Raw genomic sequence first — 16,947 nt, 5'->3', positions numbered from 1 at the left:
GAGCAGTAGCTCATTAAGCTGGAGTAGCTCTGTTCAATGGGAACGTCTGCATTTTAGAGTCCATCCCCTGTGTTCTAGTCCCTGATAACCCCTCCGGGTGCACACAGGGACCACGAGCCATGGGCTGGGTTACAGAAGCAAAACATACCAGCCACAGGACATGGGGGGTTCCATGTTTCCCCCAGCTGCCTCACTGCTGATGTATTGATTTCTTTCATAGGAATGCACACTAAAGGTCCAGGATGGGAAATTTAAATTGCAAGATCTGCTGGTGGTTCCAATGCAAAGAGTTCTGAAATACCATCTCCTGTTGAAAGTAAGTGTTTCAGCATCAGTGCTGCTCTCCAGCTGCCGTCCTCTGCTGTAGCATCGTTCAGCTTTTACAGTGGAGAGTGAATCATTGCCAAATGCAGAGTGGGTTGTTGGGTTTTTTCCCCCTTCAAATGAAATAATTACTAGAGCTACTTAACATGACATAATATTTGTGCTGCCTCCTAAAGTACAGTGACCTAGGCTAATTCTGCACTTGTTAGCTACGAGAGGCAGTTAATGAATATAAAATAAGCTTGCATATAATCTGATTACGTGTGAAATTCCTCCCGTCAGCTCCGTGTAACTGCTCGTCTGAGCACCAGCCGCTTGGCATGTTCCCTGTGCTCTGGCCATAGCTGTCTGCCCAGCATCCCACTGCCACCCCTCACATCCCACTGCCACCCCTCACATCCCACTGCCACCGCTCACATCTCACTGCCACCCCAGCATCCCTGCCACCGCCTGGCTGCTCACGGGCACAGGCAGCATGTGGCAGCTTCCAGCACTCCAAAACTCTTTGTATCTATGTTTATATCCACTTTATTTCTGCAGGAGCTGCTCAGTCATTCATCAGACCGGCCGGAGAAGCAGCAGCTGAAGGAGGCTCTGGAGGCAATGCAGGTATGGGAGGCTGAGAGCCAAGAGTGGGGGTCTCTAGGTACAACAGAGCATGGGACCCCCCTGCCTCTGTACAACTAAGCCTGAGATGGAAAGCCCAGGCAGCAGCCTGGGGGAAGGCAGCATCTCCTCCTCCTTCACATGATTGCCATTTGATGCGATTGTTTGCAGCAGATCTGTAGTCAGCTCTGTTATCTTCCTCCTTCAGCAGCTGGGGACACTGGTATTTGTTGACAAGTTAAGACTTTTCACTAATTGCTATTGTGTGCAAAGGGGCTGTGCCAGATCCTTGTTTTTGCTGGGAGGGATCTGGAGGAGGTCCAGATGTATCAGCAAGTCAGAAGGATTGCAGCGATGGAGCCTGTGCCTGTGTGGAGCATGGGCTGTGCGCTGTCAGCCAGCACTGCTGCAGAATCCTTTCATCCACGTTTAGTCTTATTTTGTTTAAAGGAAGTTGCTCTTTCCACGGATGAAAACTGTGCCAAATTCCGCTTTGTTCGAGGGTTTGTTTTCTTGGGCTTTTTATCCAGAACCCCCAAGGCTGCAGGGAAACCACCAGCAGCAACAGGGAAAATCATCCAAGTGTTCTGTGACTCGGGTGCATTCCCCACCTCCTGAGGCTGATCCTTTGCCCCACGTTCTCTCTCTGGCGCATCGCAGGGTCCATCCCTGGCTCGCTCTGTGCTCCCGGGTCACTGTTCTCAGGTTGTGTAAGGACACCACATCTCCTCACACTTACATAAGCTGGGTGACCTTTGCAGCCGTCCCCCCCCGCGCCGGGAGCCCACAGCCCATATGTAGGTCACTGTACAGTTCAGGTCGTTGGAAGGACACTGCGTTCGCAGCCGCCCCACATCACCGTGGACTCGGACATGCAGCCTGGGGGCAGTTGTCAAACCCACTGCTGGCTCATGGTGCAGCACCCACCGATGTGCTGCTGGTCCATAACCTGGGATCCCCACCGGCTGCGCTGCAGACAGCAGGCTCCTCAGGAGCCAGCCTGGAGCCTGCAGTGAGGTTTCTCTTTCCTCACCCCATGGCAGAGCTGGTGCCATTTGGGCTGCTCTGGGCTCGGTGGGCATAGGGAGCTGGGCAGTTTGGTTTGAATTGATCAGGCTTAGCTTACAAGTAATGTTGTTGATGAGGAACCCAGAACTTCTGTCTGCCATGCTGCAGGTGCTGCTGCATCTGGGTGAGAGCTGAGCAGGGGGTGATTGGAATGACATTTCCCAAAGGGATTCACGTGGCTTTTGCTTTGCCTCGGTAGTTGTTTGCCCAAGGCAGGGGCATGACTTGCACCAAAAACCTGCATGTGGGGATGTCTGGTGCACGTACCAGCCCTCCACATGAGTACACAGAACCGAGCCCACGTACTGGTCAGGGCACTGTGGGTTTCTGGCTTGATCCCATAGTCCAGGCTTGCATGTTGCTGTTTGAAATCGTGGTTGATCCTGGGGTTGATTCCCCTTGGTGTAGGAGATGGCCTGTTCAGCAGGAGGCAGCGGAGCTCACTGCTCCAGAGGGATGGAGGATGCTGCTTCATAAACCTTTGGTTTTGACATGCTTCATAACCATCCCTGCCGCTCGCAGTGGGGTATGCTGTGATGTTATAGGTATTGTCACGTAGATTTGAGATTATCACCTGTGATTAACCCTTCTTATGCTGGGAAGCCGAGGAAGGTCTGACCCAGAGGGGATGTCTTAAAAAGTCCTGTGCTCAGATGTAATCCAAGTTAACAAGAGCTATTGTTGAGGACAAGGGGGCAGGGGGTGGATAAGAAGCAAACAGCCACAGAAAATATCCTCTGAAGGGGTAAGAAATTGTCGCTTTGGACGAGATGAGTTTCCTGCTCTTTGAGGGGTTAACATTTGGGTAAGCAGAGATTTTCTCAGGGCAGAACAGGCTCCATGAACTATCTCCTGTTTTCCAACACCGCCTTTGTGTGGTGGGAGGTGTTGGAGGTCTGGAGGTGCTGAAGCTGGGGATGCTCCCGCAGGGTATCCCAGTGCGAGCTGGGGCAGCACCAGGTCCAGTGCTGTTCACAGCTAACGTGCAGTCAGGTGTCCAGAGCAGTTATTTCATAGACACGGGTGTTTTGGCAGCAGAGATGCTCCCAGCTTTTGTAGCCAGGGGAATGATGGGGATGACAGTGATGGGAGCTGGGAGGGAAGGGTGCTGTGGGGCACAGGCTAGTGTAGGGATGCTCGGCCTGTCCCTCACCCACTACAAGCCGTGGGTCGGGTTTGCTGCGCTGGGTTTGGGCATTGCCCTCTTCTGGGAAAGGATCAAAACTGCAGCTCCTGCCCGAGCAGCACGGGCACAACCAGCCTGTACCCAGCGTGTCCCGTTTGCAGCTGGAATCCTGCTCCTGCAGCCTAGCTCTGGGAGCTGGATCCTACGTGTTGCACTTTGGTGAGGTGCTCTCCATCGGGAAGATTAAAACCAATATCCACTTTGCTTTTAAGGACTTGGCCATGTACATAAATGAAGTAAAGAGAGACAAAGAGACACTAAAGAAAATAAGTGAATTTCAGAGCTCTATAGAAAATCTGGTAAGTTGGAAAACCCTCTTGAACCCAACTGTAATTTGATTACTATTAGCATGCCTTTGCTATGCACTTACTGCTGAATCTGATGAGCTACCCAAGTACCAGGGATTTTAAGGAGAATCTCATTCTCCAAACTCCAGAGGTGTCAAGCACTTGGTCCCATTACTGTGCATCATCTGACCCTATGCAACCCATCACTCGCTTCAGCCTTGAGTAAGCCCATTAATGTAACACCCAATGCAGAGCTCCAAACTTCCGAGCTTGCTCCCACACCGGGGAGGTGGGACCTGCTCAGCCAGGCTCTGGGCTTTGACTTCAGTTGGAAACAGGGAACTTTGGTGGTTATTCAACAGAGAGGCAAAATCCTTAATTTTCAAGAGGAACTTGCAGAAGTTCTCCAGTGGGATAAAGCTGCTGCGGCTCATAGGCTGTGCTTGGAGCAGTCATGGTAACCCTCATCTGTGCGAACTATCAGACATCATGCTCCATACAACAGGAATGCACTGGGGACATGAAGCAGCCCCTTCTGCTCCTTGCAGCCGCCCCTGGGCAGGTTTGACATCAGGAGATGGGATGTCAGCAAAACCCCCACACATGCTGCTCCCTGTTTCCTTGTGCTGCAGCAGGCAGGACGCTGTAGGGCGGTTGGTGTTATGTACACAGACCCCCACAGCAGGGCAGTGTGATAGCCGTGCAGTACACACACAGCTGTGGGAAGAAGCTGTTTTCCTGGGCAGTGTGATGCTTCACAGTGTTTATTTGTTCCTGTAAGAGCTGTGCAGGGGGACCGAGTCCTGTGGCTCCATGGCCAGGCTGCACCAAGAAGTGAGAAAGGGCTTTTGAGCCAATAGACAAACTGACCAAACCCTTGGGTTGGGTTCCAGCCTCCCCAGCATCTCCAGACTCTGTTCGGCTTGGGAATCAAAGCTACAAGTACCTGGTTCTGTAGAAACCCCTGGGAAATAGCTTTGTTTGGGGAGGGGGTTGCTTTCTGGACCCCAGACCTTGCAAAAGAGCTTTGACTGCTGAGCCTTGCCCTGGGATGCTGGTGCTGGAGCTCCAGGTACCTCCTATGGTCCTGTTCCCATGCACAGGCTGCCCTTGATGAGGGTGGTGCTGTTCCCAGGAGCTTCAGCAGCACGAGGCAGGGCTGGTGGGGGTGCCCCAGCACCCCATGCCCTTGGGCAGGTTTGGGTTTCCACCATCGCAAGGCATCGTCTCGGCTGGCTGTGGGTCTCAGCTCTGCTTTGCTTTCTGCAGCAAGTGAAGCTGGAGGAGTTCGGGAGGCCGAAGATCGATGGTGAGCTGAAGGTCCGCTCCATAGTCAACCACACCAAGCAGGACAGGTGAGTGACAACAGTGCCCGGTTCTCCCAGCCTCAATGTGCCTTCATCTGCCCATTCCCCTGTGCTCGTGTATTCAGTGATTGCCTGGAGCTGCACTGACAGAAACCACCATCAGGTTGAAACCACAGCAGGTTGAGCACTGAGCTGCGCCAGCTGGAGCTCTGCAGAGCTTCCCAAACCCCTCTCCTTGAATGAGAACTTGAGGGAGGTGTTTGAGTTGCTGCTTTGTTTGCTTGCTTTGGGCAGGTATTTATTTCTATTTGATAAAGTGGTGATCGTCTGCAAAAGGAAAGGATACAACTATGAACTGAAAGAAATTATTGAGCTGCTCTTCCACAAAATGACTGATGACCCTATGAATAACAAGGACATTAAGAAGGTAGGTGGACCAGGAATTAGCTCTGCTGGCAAACATTCTGGAGCTGTTTCAGCCATCCTTGGGTAGTACATTTCCCATTTGCCTTTTAAAATGGAAACTGAGCTTGCAAAAAAGCTGGAAAATAAATGCTCAGCTTTCAGGGCAACCTTACAGAGCATTGGGAAATGTCTATAATGTGGGGCTGGGCTTGATCCTTGACCTTCATCCTTGCGAAACAGCCCCGAAGAGGCTGGGATGGTTGAGTCCCACAGGAGGCTGCTCCCTGCTTCCTATCCTTCCAGCAGCGATGGTCCAGCAAGGAGCAACCCGCAGATGGGATGGAGAGGAGGCAGGGCAGGGAGGGAAGGTCCATCCTGTCTGGATGTTCTCTCTCCCATGGATCGTGGGGTTGGGCCTGGAAAGGCAGCGTGAGCATTGCCAACCAGTCTGCCAAAATCAGCACTGGGAGCGTGGTTGCCACTGGAGGAGCATCATTTTGCCAGTGGTTTGAGGCTTACTCTGCAGCCATGAAGAAAAGCCTCCCAGCTGTTGGCTTAGCAGTGCCCCATTAGCTTAATCCACTTACATGCGATGGGAAGAGGTATGGTACAGATGGGATAAGTAACATTTGGACAAGAACAGCCAATTTTGCTACTTGGATGCTGAAGAAATGCTGCTAGCTTTGTTTTAATGACATGTATTTCCACTTTGCTTTCCTATGCTTTCTAGTCTCATGGAAAAATGGTAAGCACAGCACACAACCTTCTCTTGTGTTTTCCTTCGCAATGTTGTAAGTAGACAGGCAGAGCATATGTGCAGTGGGCAGGTCAGATCTGCCTCCTGGGCTGTCGGTTGCTGTCAGGGACAGAGATGATGGCTGGGGAGGATCCACTGGAGCAGAAAATTCTGGGTTTGCTCATCTGCCACCATAAAATCCAATTTGGCCACACAGTGCCAAAGCATCATTAGTTGTGATGTGTTAGGGAAACACAGAGCGTTTCTTCTCCCTTCCTCACTGTTACCTGTGCAAAGGTTCAGCAGCCCATCAGAAGCAGGGACAGGCACTAGGAACAGTTGTTTAATGCATGAATAGAAGTGTGGTGCATTTTGCTGCTCAGGTGTGGGAGCACAGTGGTCTGTTTTCTCTTGCAGTGGTCATACGGCTTCTACCTAATCCACCTTCAGGGGAAGCAGGGCTTCCAGTTCTTCTGCAAGACGGAGGAAATGAAGAGGAAATGGATGGAGCAGTTTGAAATGGCAATGTGAGCATGAGTGGCTCTAGCTAAGCATGGGAGAACAGTGTCTTGGACAGGCAGGTCACTGGAGATGCAGCTCCAACAGCAAAGCTGGTGATGGGAAAGCTCATGTGAGCTCCCTGGATGGGTCCCTGTCGAAAGAGAGCTCAGGTCCAACATGAAATCATCTACCCTGAGGGTCTGCACCAACGCATGTGGGGGCACCTCTGAAATGAGCCCTTGCCATAGTGTGAGGCCACGTGAGAAGCTGGGGCTGGAGGAAGGCAGGAGGAGGAGGAGCAGGGGGAGGCTGCTACTGGGGGAACTGGTCCTGAGCAGGGCAGGGGCTGGGTCATGGCAAATCCATGAATGCTGTCCCAGGGAAGGCTGATGGACACAATCCTTTCCCTGCATGGTCAAGCCTGAGTCTCCTTTCACACTTGATTTCATCTCTGCCCCTGTGGTTTCCAACCAGAGCTGCTGTGGCAGGTCTCGGGTGCAGCATTGCTTGAGCGAGAGGTCAGTAACCCCCAGTCCTTTCGCTTAGGTCCAACATAAAGCCAGAGAAAGCCAATGCAAACCACCATAACTTCCAAATGTACACATTTGAGAAGACCACCAACTGCAAAGCCTGCAGGATGTTCCTGAGGTGAGCAGCATCCTGCAGCTTGTCTGCATCTGCATTCAAACACTGACAGAAAATCCCAAAGCCGAGGCTGAATTAGGACTTTCTGACTTCTTGTGTTGCACAGAGGAACCTTCTACCAGGGCTACCTTTGCCCCAGGTGTGGAGCTGGTGCTCATAAGGAGTGCTTGGAGATCATTCCTCCCTGCAAAGTCGGTGAGTTATTTCCCATCACAAGCAACTTGTGCCATGGAGGTGGGTGCTGCATGTGGGTGCTCTGAAAGATTTGCTCTCTAAAGCACTGATACTTGTTAGTGCATGATAGAATCTCAGTACGCTGCCACCCCAGATCCCAGACACCCCATAATGTGGCAAAAGTCTGTGTGCTTGGTCTAAACTGGGCAAATCTGTGGCTTTCCCTCTGCTCTCCTGGTCAGAGCCCTGGCTCTGTGGGTGCAGGGGCTGTCACGGGGTGGCTCTGGGGAGGTTTTGGGTGCAGGGCGATGGCTCTGCTTTGTGCTTCCTCCATCGTGTTCAAGCACTGACACTGGTTTGTTGATACCCACAGTATCAAGAGAAATAGATAATGGGGTTTGTTGCCTATTACATTCACCACTTATTTCCCCATTTCTCTTGCAGGTTCTTCAGCAGACCAGGTACGTTGCTGATTGCCCTTTTCCCCCTTCCCCTCTGCGCTGGGCACAGCCTGTATCCCTGCCCAGTCCCAGTGCAGGCAGCTTTTGGGAGGTACCAGGGAGGTTTTGGGAGAGGGTTTCTCATCCCAGGGGCTTTGGGTGGGTGCTGATGGAGAGAGCTGAGGCGGCTGTGTCCTCATGGAGACCTTTTCCTCTCTCTTTGCAGGATTCACTGAGTGCTGGACCTGGTAAGGGCTTTACTGTACTGCAGGAGGGCAGTAGGGACAGGGGTGGACCATGGCCGCAGGGGTCCCTAACATGGGGCACGTGGGAGGGGGAAGCCTCTTCCCAAACCAGAAAGGAGCTTGAGCTGCTGCAGGAGGGATCTGCGGAAAGATGCGGCTCCTCCAGTGCTCAGCCCCAGGTGTTCCTTCCTGGGAGCATTTGTGCCCGTGGCCCTGCCCTGCTCTGCCCTGCGAGCAAAGCCTCTGCTCATCCCACAGTAGCCAAGGAGAGCTGGTGCAATGCCCTTTGTCAGATCTTCCTCCAAAGCAGACTGGACCCGTCCTGGCAGGGGACATGTTGATGGTGGGGAGCATCTTCCTGCCGGTGCGTCCCGTGTGCTGCAGGGATGCACAGCTCCAGGCACTGCCCTCAATGGGGCTGTTAGTCCTGAGGGTTACTACAATATTCTTTGATTCTCCTTTGCCTGAAGCTCCCCTGGCAGTGCTGGGCCTGCCCTGCCCATGTCCTGGCTCGGAGGACAGGGAACAGTCTGTTTCTGTGCTTTCTCGGAGGAGAGGAAAGCCAAGCCTGGCTGAGAGGAACCTGAATCAAATGGGGGGTAAAACAAAAGGAAGCAGAGGGAGCAGGGCAGGGAGAGGCCGCGGTGGGGAAGTGTTCTGCAGATAAACACTTTGAGTGCAGCTGGGAAGCTCACTCTGTGTGCGGTTGCTCCCAGGACAATGGACTTTGGCTGTGAGCTGCAGGGGCGGCTGCGTCCGGGTCCAGCCGCTCAGTGGGAGCCGAGTGTTGGCTGCTCCTGTCTGCAGGCACTGAACCCACGGGCTCGGTGCCAGCCGGCATTGCCCAACGAGAGCTGCTCCTCCACGGAGGGTTCAGTCCTGGGTCTGGTTCTGTCCTTCGTGGGTTTACTTTAGCTGGGGGAGCTCAGTCTGAACTCAATGTAACTGCAGGAGCAAAGACCTCTCAAGCTGGGCATTGTTCCTCTCTGCTTTCACTCTCTGCCCCAAGTCCTGCCCCCTGGTGCTGGCAGAGTTGTGCTTCACAGGGTAAGGGACAGCACCTTCAGGAGCGGTGGGTTTGGGTTGTTTCTCATTAACAAGGCCTCGGTGATGAGACTGTTCTGCTTCTCTTCCAGGTCCTAAAATAGTGGCGGTTCAGAACTACCACGGGACCCCCGCGCCCCCCGGGAAACCCGTGCTGACGTTTCAGATTGGGGACGTGATCGAGCTGCTGAGGGGGGACCCTGACTCACCCTGGTGGGAGGTGAGAGCCATTCCCCTTGTGAATTCCCAGGAAGTTTGGAACCAGTGACTGGTGCATTGTCCCAGAGCGCAGGGATGTGCCGGGTGTTCAGAGCCAGGCACGCTGCAAGGCACTGTCCCCATCACCTCATGGCAACGCCATTGCTCCTGCCTGCGCACCCCAGTCTGACACCTACTTGGCTTTGCAGGGGCGGCTGCTGCAGACGAAGAAGTCGGGTTATTTCCCCAGCTCATCGGTAAAGCCGTGCCCTGTTGATGCCCGGGTGAGTGCTGAGAGGGAACCAGGGACTGTCATGGGGGGTGCTGCTCTGGTGGTGCCCATCGCCCCTCTCAGCCTTCTTCTTGAGACCTTGGTCCTTCCATTGGCCTTTTACCGGGGCCAAATTAGCAAGGGATGGATCCATCATCTCATGGTTGCTAATGCCTGGTTAGGTTGGTCTCAGCCTCATTCCCACGGTTGGGGTTAGAGTGACCAGATCCAGGCTCCATTCCTCCTCTTTGGGACTGTCTCAGAGAGTACTCGAGGTCAGTCACAGTACAGGAGCACTGCACTGTTTCCATCACTGTGCTCCGTGTTGTTGTCAGCATTCCCCAGTTAAGAAATGCTCATGTAAATGACAAATGCAGCACACTCACCACAGCTCAGCTGCAGCACTGCCCTCCGCTGCTGAAGCCAGCAGTGCAGCAGCCTGGCAGAGGAGATCCTCCATGGCGAGGAGCATCTCACACATGAGCCATGGCCTGGTGAGGCTCCGGCTCATCCGTCATCAGTGTTCTCTTTGCAGCCTCCCAGCAGCCGGCCGCCCTCACGTGAGATCGACTACACAGCGTACCCATGGTGAGTGGTCCAGCCTGCGCTGGGCAGCGTGCGGACACCACCTCCTCTGCCCATAAACATGCATTGACCTCCATTGTGGGAATCCCCTCTGACAAGGAGTCAGGAATGCAGGCTGGAGTCAGGAATGCAGGCTGGAGTTAGGGATGCAGGCTGGAGTTAGGGATGCAGGCTGGAGTTAGGAACGCAGGCTGGCCGTGCTGCGCATTGCACACAGGGCAGCTGCTGCAGGGCCATTTGGGTGTTGAAACCTGGCGCGGCCTCGTGCCATCAGTGGGGATTTGTCCCCGATGGAGCCGGGCAGAGGCAGACGGAGAGGTGCTGGGTTCTCTTCCCTCTTTCGGTGTTTTCTGTGCCCGGAAAAACATGTGGGGAGGAAAGCAGCAATTCCTGCCTTGGTGGGAGAGACTGCACTTTGCTTCCCTGCTGTCCTCCAGCTCCAGCCAGGTTTGCAGTTTCAGGAGTCTGAGTTATCCCCATTCTCCAGCTCTTGTTAAGGCTTCATTTACCTGGGGACTGATTCCCGATTAGTGGGGTTTTCTTGGTGTAAGGTCCAGGGGAAGAGGTTGCACTCTGCATCACTCACCTTCCCTGTTCAGTGCCTGAGCAGCTCATTGTGTATCTCGGGGCACTTTCTTCTCCTGAAGTTTTGGGTGAGACCTGTTTCTCTCTTTGCCTTCTCAGCCTTCCTGGCCTTAAAAAACCATGCATCTTTCTCTCTCAAACATACCTCTTTTAAAGAGATGTGTTAGTTTTTAGTTCCTTAAATGCATTAGTTACCCTCTGGGCTCAGGTTTGCAGGGAACATGGAGCGGCAGCAGACGGACAACCTGCTCAAGTCCCACGTCAGCGGCACCTACCTGATCCGGGAGAGGCCGGCTGAGGCTGAGCGCTTTGCCATCAGCATTAAGTGAGGAATACTTCATTGAGTTACTCAGTGTTGCTCGTGGAGGGTGAGATGGGGCTGGGGCATGCACTGTGTTTTCCTGAATGCCTTTGCTGCCATTCCAGGTTCAACGAGGAGGTGAAGCACATCAAGGTGGTGGAGAAGGACAACTGGATTCACATCACGGAAGCTAAGAAGTTTGAAAGCTTGCTGGTAGGCTTCTGTAGCCTCTTTAGCATGTGCACGGTCCCTGCAAGTCATTCAGAGGGCTGGCAAGCAGCATGTGCCTCTCCCCCTTCCCAGGAGCTGGTCGAGTACTACCAGAGCCATTCACTGAAGGAGAGCTTCAAGCAGCTGGACACGACGCTGAAATACCCCTATAAATCCCGGGAGCGCTCTACCTCCAGGACCTTCACCCGCTCTCCAGGTAAAACCCTCAGCAAGGAGGGAGCCCTGTCTCACAAAGGGGTTTGCAGCTTTGCTGTGGGGCTCGAGCCCCCCAGTTTGAAGTCAGGTCTCCTGCTCGGCTGGTGGCACTTCAAGGCCAGGTCTCGGGGCAGGTGGTGGGGCTGGGAGGGTCTGGCCGAGCTGGGGCTGCCTGGCTCTGCTGCTCCAAGCTGAGCAGGGATGCAATGCTCCGAGAGCAGCATGTGGAGCACCCTACCTGCCCACGGGAGCTTTTGTGCATGTGTTCCAGTGTGACTTGTGATGGTTTGAATCCCAGTAGGACTCCTTTAATGGAGATGATGGGAGAAACGGTAAGTCTGTGCCTGAAAAAAACAAAACCAGAAGGACTGGAAAGCAAAATGTGCATCATTGCAAAAGGTTCTGTTTGTCTGAAAGCCTGAGTGCAGGAATAGCTGCTCTGGGGGGAAATGCACTTAGAAAACCTTTCTCCCGGTTATTGTAAAAAGAAAACCAAGGGCAGATGGCTTTTAAAGTTGTTTAAATATCCATTCACATAAGTAGAACCCCAGGATGACTTTTGAGCCCCAAACTGGCCATGGGGCTGTGGCCGGACCAGCTGCTGCTGCCCCAGCTCCCCGCACAGGTCCTGCATGCTCTGCACCATGTTACTCCGTTGGCTTTTGAAGCATTGTGCACTATAATACCTTTTTACATTTCCTTTTTAATGCGTGTTCTGCCTCTTTCTGTTTCTCTTTGACCTCGTTGCAGCCTCCTGCGCTTCCTACAACTTTTCTTTTCTCAGTCCTCAGGGCCTCAACTTTTCTTCTCAGAGCTCCTCCAGTCCCTTCTGGTCAGGTACCAGTGCCTCTCCATGCCGGAGAGACCCTGCACCCTCCCCAGGCTGCAGCAGCCCCAGCTTGAAAACCATCGCCAGAGGGACCTGTGGGTCCCTGCTGTCTCTCCATCACCCACAGGCAGTTCAGGGGTCCCCAGTGCTGCCCTGGGGCACAGCCTGGAAATAAGTTGATTGATCATGACTTGGCTGGAAGCAAAATGCTGCCCCCGCTCTCCAGAATCCAGGCAGGGAGAAGATGGAGTTATTGCTGTTTGAGAAAGGGGCTAAATTAACAAAAAAATGAACCTAACACACTGGGATCTCATGATGTACTTCAAGCTTGACCTGCTTATCCCATGTGTTTCACCAAACAAGCATTGGCATCACAACATCTTCCAGACCATTTTCCTTGCTGTACAAGGAAAACATCCCAATGTCCAGCAGTTCTTGAGCTCTGGTGTCTGAGGCTGCTCAGGAGCCCCTTGCTGAGGACATGGTGGGGGGGAACCTGCACTGGGAATGTGCTCTGGGGCTCAGGGTCCCTGCAGAGAGCACAGTGGTGCTCCAGCCTTTGAACCCCATTGATTACATGTGTTGCAGACTGGTGACATCCTCCCTGTTTGGCAGGATCAGAGTGAAATTGTGCCAGTTCATTTCTTCCCATTTAAGCTTTTACCTTTCAGTTTTTTCTTAAGCCTGGACAGGGTAAACTGTTGGCAAAGCCACATGTGCTTCCTTTGGTGCAGTGCTGGGAAGAGCGCTGAGCTTTTCAAGGTGCTGGACCATAATTCTGGGGATCTGTGATCTTTCCACTGCATAGAAGGTGTTGCACAAAGTCCCTTCTGCAGCAGTGGCCTCTGAGCAAGCTCCTGATGAAAGAGTTCAAAGCTGCCGTGGTGCTTGCTCCGTTCTGCCTGGCGAGGACGGACGAGCCCTCCAGTGATTGCACGTGTGTCTGGACCATCTTCATCACCATCCTCATCCCCTTTCATCCCAAGAGCTGAAAACCTGGGCAAAGCTTTTCCTCAGACTTAGTTCAACCTTGGTTTGCAAACGTTCAAAGTAGAAATGAACTCGAATTCTCAAAGGCTCCCTGGCACAAAAGTGGGGGGGGGAGTTTGGGGGGTGACACCAAAGCACCGCGTCCGCTATGGGGGAGCTTTTGCAAACTTCAGAGATGCATTTTCCTCCTCCTCTGCCCATCCCATCTCTCCCAGCATCACTCTCCAGCCCTCCTTCCCCTGCCCCAACACTGGGGAGGGATGCTGACCATTGTCTCTGCCTTTCCCCTCTCGCTGCTGCATCTTGTGCCTTCCCCCAGTATTCCCTGCCCAAAGTGATGGAGATCTGTGCCAGGGCTGGCAGAGGCCGGGTTCTGTCATGGGGACACACTCCTCATCACAGTGTGCTCAGCATTAGGGTTTGCAGGGGCTTTTGTGCCTTTTGGTTTGAAATAGGACCAAGTTTCCAAGGGCCCTGGCAAGGACTGGGAGCAGGGAGGATGCCAGGTTAGCAGCTTGCTCCTTTTCATGGCAAAACGTACAGGTTTTGCTCAGCATCTCCTGGAGAATCCAATCCCAATTCAATTTTTTGACATAATTTAAAAGTTGGTTTGTGAAATCTTTGACAAGGTTGTCCCATCAGCTGCCTGTGGAATGGGATTTCCCTATGATTTCAGTGTTAATGATTGCACATTGCTATGGAATCTTTTCCCACTTTCTCAGAAAAGCACCCACAGCAACCCCCACCACAGCAACCCCCACCAAGCCCCTCATGGACTATCCTGATCAGCACAGAGGGGCTTTCCAAGCCCACAGAGCTGTTTAAAGCCCAGCAGGAATCCACTCTAACCCAGTCAGTGTGGGGCTGGGTAATTTGGATGATGCCAGCCCTCCCATCCGGGCTGCTCCAGGTCGTGGCATTGCAATGTGAACCATGGTGGAAAACCCAGGTTGAATCTCACGGAGCTTTCCCTAGGCTTTGGCTGGTCCCGTGCGTGGGGCAGCTCCCAGCTCCCTCTGTTTGCCCCCTGCAGTGTTCACCCCACGGGTCATAGGCACGGCAGTGGCACGGTACAACTTCGCAGCGCGGGACATGCGGGAGCTGTCGCTGCGGGAGGGTGACGTGGTGAAGATCTACAGCAGGATCGGCGGGGACCAGGGATGGTGGAAGGGGGAAACCAATGGAAGAGTGAGTGCATCCAGATCATGTCCTGTCCCCTTCCTGCATGGTCCTCCCTGTTCTCAACCTTCCCAGCCAGAGCGTAGGACACCAGAGGGCAGGGGACATGCCCCATTCCCTCTTGCTCTTTCCCAGCCCAGGTGACAGTGGGTTGTCATCTCAGGACAGCCACCACAGTCCTGCCCAGTGACACACATGGAGGTGGACAGGAGCAGGCGTGTACTTCCTTGAACCTTCATGCAGGGGACTGAAGCAGGAGTGGCTCTGCTGGTGAAGGGCTCAGCATCCTGGGGAAACAGCAGGAAATGGCTTGACCTGGTGTCCTTGGGGTTTGCAGCACTGGGGACAGATTCTTCATGCCCTGATCACTTAGATGTTGCAGACAAGCCCTGTGCCCAGGCAGTGTGTAGTTATTACCCCTGTTCCAGATTAGGGTAATGGCTGCACCGTCATCACCACCGTGCATGGGGGTGTGGGTGCATCCGGCACTGTGCTAACAGCTCTCTGGGAACAGCACATCCTGGTGGGGGAGTAGTTCCATCAGCAGGACAGGAGGTCCCTGGAGCTCCCCAGGCCCCTGCTCACCTCTGCGCTTCCCTGCAGGTTGGCTGGTTCCCATCCACGTATGTGGAAGAGGAGGGTGTGCAGTGACCGTGGGATGTCGGATGGATGTCACCAGCACCTGGAGTGAGCTGCTGCAGCCCATGCACACGTGTCCCAGTGCCGTGGCTCCCATGGGCACGGCTGGACGCCTCCTGGGACTGCTCCTGCAGACTTTAGCTGTTCCTCTGTACAGTGTGCGCGGCCACCGGCCTCGCTCCTCCTACGTGTATAGAAGATTGATGGTCTACATTGGAGTAGCAGCTGCTGAAGAGTACCGGGAAAGCCGTGCTCCCCTGCATGGACAGAGCTGAGAGACTCTGTGCAGTGCCCACCAGAGGATGGGGTCCAAACCCTTGTCAGCAAAGGTGTTTAAATGCCACCATGGTGATGGTGGTGGGAGGGTGAGGTTGGTTTGCGCCTGGGCTGGTGCCTGGGTGCGCCAAGGTGAGAATTTGGGGGTTTCTATGGGGAGGGAGCAACTCAGCCCCAAGGAGGCAATGTGGACCCACACATACTCTGCTTGTGGGTCCCCGGTTGTGGTTTCAGCAGCACCGTGTTGCTGCCGGGCGAGGGGCAGAGCAGGGAAGGGCTGTTGCTCGTCTCAGAAGGATGCCACCCATACAATCAGGAACGCGTTCTGACCGTCAGATGTAGGCTGCAAATGGATGTCGAGGTCAGACAGGAGGGAAAAGAGCCGCTTTGAATGAGCTCGTTTATGCTACAACTACCGTCAGTCCCACCAGCCTTGCTGCCGGCCAGGGGGATGGACTGTCCCACTGGTGAGCAGGAGGTCTCATGCATTGCAGGACTGAGTATCTGCTCTGCCACACAGGGTTCTGGGGACCACCAGGTACACACACAGGAGTGGATGGGAGTGTGCGTCCGTGGGTCTGTCCATCACTTGCTCCCAGCTTGGTTCTGCTGTAGGCAGGCCCCTCCGAGCCAGGCTGGTTCTTGGAGCTGTGACATGTCCCACCTTGCTGAGCTCAGACGGACAAACCCACTTGATAAGGGCTAAGGGATCAACTGATTGCTCTTGCAGAGTTGTGAATGCATCTCTTCTTCTCCAGCTGCGTGCAGGCCTGGGGGCTGTGAGCATTGCTTCTCCCTTCCACAGGCTGTTACTGCTGCTGCTGTCAAGTAAAGGTCCCTCTATCTTGGCATTGCTGCTCTGTCCTGAGCACTGTCACCCGAGTCTGTTCCTTCCAAAGTGCAGCTCCTGGCGCTGGTAGGCAGATCTGCCAAGTGAAATCCCAGCCATCCTCTTCTGTCAGGAACTGGTTTTGCTCTCCAGTTCCAGAACTTACATGCAAATATGGATAAATATGTGTGTAGGAGTGTGACAGGGAACAACTTTTTTCTATGCAGTATCTGAGCCCCAGGGATGTCTTCAGCCTCTCTGAGTGGCATTTTGAGCTGGTGGTTCCATGCCCTGGTGCTGTTCCCCTGTCACTAGTGATGGTCCTGCTGTAGGGCAGCTCTTGGCACCACACTGGTTCAGGTCTGGGAGATGCCAGCGTTGGGTGGGTGAGTGGTCCTGATGCCCTCAGTCCCTGGCATGGTGGGTACCACAGCTGCATCCAAAGCCTTGCCGCAAGTGGAGCAGCAAGGGATAACAAATGGAAGAGTCTGGGCCTCTTGAGGCAAGGGAAAGATAGTAACTTGGAAATTAAGTGTTGTTGCTCAGTGACAAGCCCAGAGCAGCCCCAGTTTGGTGCCCATTCACCCTGGAGCCCAGTGGGTGCCCCAGTTCTGGGTGCTGCAGGGCCTGGCTGGGGCAGATGCACACTAGGGTCTTGCTCTGCGAGGTGATGGGGATGCAGATGGGACTCAGGGCTTCCCCAGGCTACTGTTTGGTGTTAACCTCTCTCTGCTCAGCTTGGGGTGCACTCAGGAGGAGCAGCCAGGTGGGAGCTGGCGATGCCCTGCTCCTCCTGTGCAAAGCAAAGGGCCCTTCTGCATTCTTGTAGCTGTACTGAAGCCAAGGGTGTTAGTTGGATGGGATGCACACA

General features: G+C 54.0%; 1 protein-coding gene across 3 annotated transcripts in view; it reads left to right on the top strand.

The window, feature by feature from the left end:
• VAV2 (vav guanine nucleotide exchange factor 2) overlaps positions 1 to 16,947 on the top strand; it is a 102,710-nt gene extending 85,763 nt beyond the window's left edge. For 2 of the 3 annotated variants that reach the window (XM_034067416.1, XM_031043187.2), the window contains 18 exons: positions 221 to 316; positions 865 to 933; positions 3,397 to 3,483; positions 4,741 to 4,826; positions 5,073 to 5,205; positions 6,337 to 6,446; positions 6,967 to 7,068; positions 7,172 to 7,260; positions 7,684 to 7,700; positions 7,906 to 7,927; positions 9,061 to 9,188; positions 9,376 to 9,450; positions 9,973 to 10,025; positions 10,816 to 10,932; positions 11,034 to 11,121; positions 11,212 to 11,335; positions 14,187 to 14,341; positions 14,936 to 16,947. In XM_034067416.1, the coding sequence (XP_033923307.1) occupies positions 221 to 316; positions 865 to 933; positions 3,397 to 3,483; positions 4,741 to 4,826; positions 5,073 to 5,205; positions 6,337 to 6,446; positions 6,967 to 7,068; positions 7,172 to 7,260; positions 7,684 to 7,700; positions 7,906 to 7,927; positions 9,061 to 9,188; positions 9,376 to 9,450; positions 9,973 to 10,025; positions 10,816 to 10,932; positions 11,034 to 11,121; positions 11,212 to 11,335; positions 14,187 to 14,341; positions 14,936 to 14,983 (1,599 nt within the window). In that variant the 3' untranslated portion in view covers positions 14,984 to 16,947. Of the gene's footprint in view, positions 1 to 220; positions 317 to 864; positions 934 to 3,396; positions 3,484 to 4,740; positions 4,827 to 5,072; positions 5,206 to 6,336; positions 6,447 to 6,966; positions 7,069 to 7,171; positions 7,261 to 7,683; positions 7,701 to 7,905; positions 7,928 to 9,060; positions 9,189 to 9,375; positions 9,451 to 9,972; positions 10,026 to 10,815; positions 10,933 to 11,033; positions 11,122 to 11,211; positions 11,336 to 12,084; positions 12,172 to 14,186; positions 14,342 to 14,935 lie in introns of all 3 variants that reach the window. The other variant, XM_034067417.1, reaches the window with a different exon arrangement.

Source organism: Melopsittacus undulatus, chromosome 11, assembly GCF_012275295.1.
Source record: "Melopsittacus undulatus isolate bMelUnd1 chromosome 11, bMelUnd1.mat.Z, whole genome shotgun sequence".
Taxonomy (NCBI): domain Eukaryota; kingdom Metazoa; phylum Chordata; class Aves; order Psittaciformes; family Psittaculidae; genus Melopsittacus; species Melopsittacus undulatus.
Note: the sequence above shows the minus strand (reverse complement) of the source record. Positions and strands in the feature narration are given on the sequence as shown.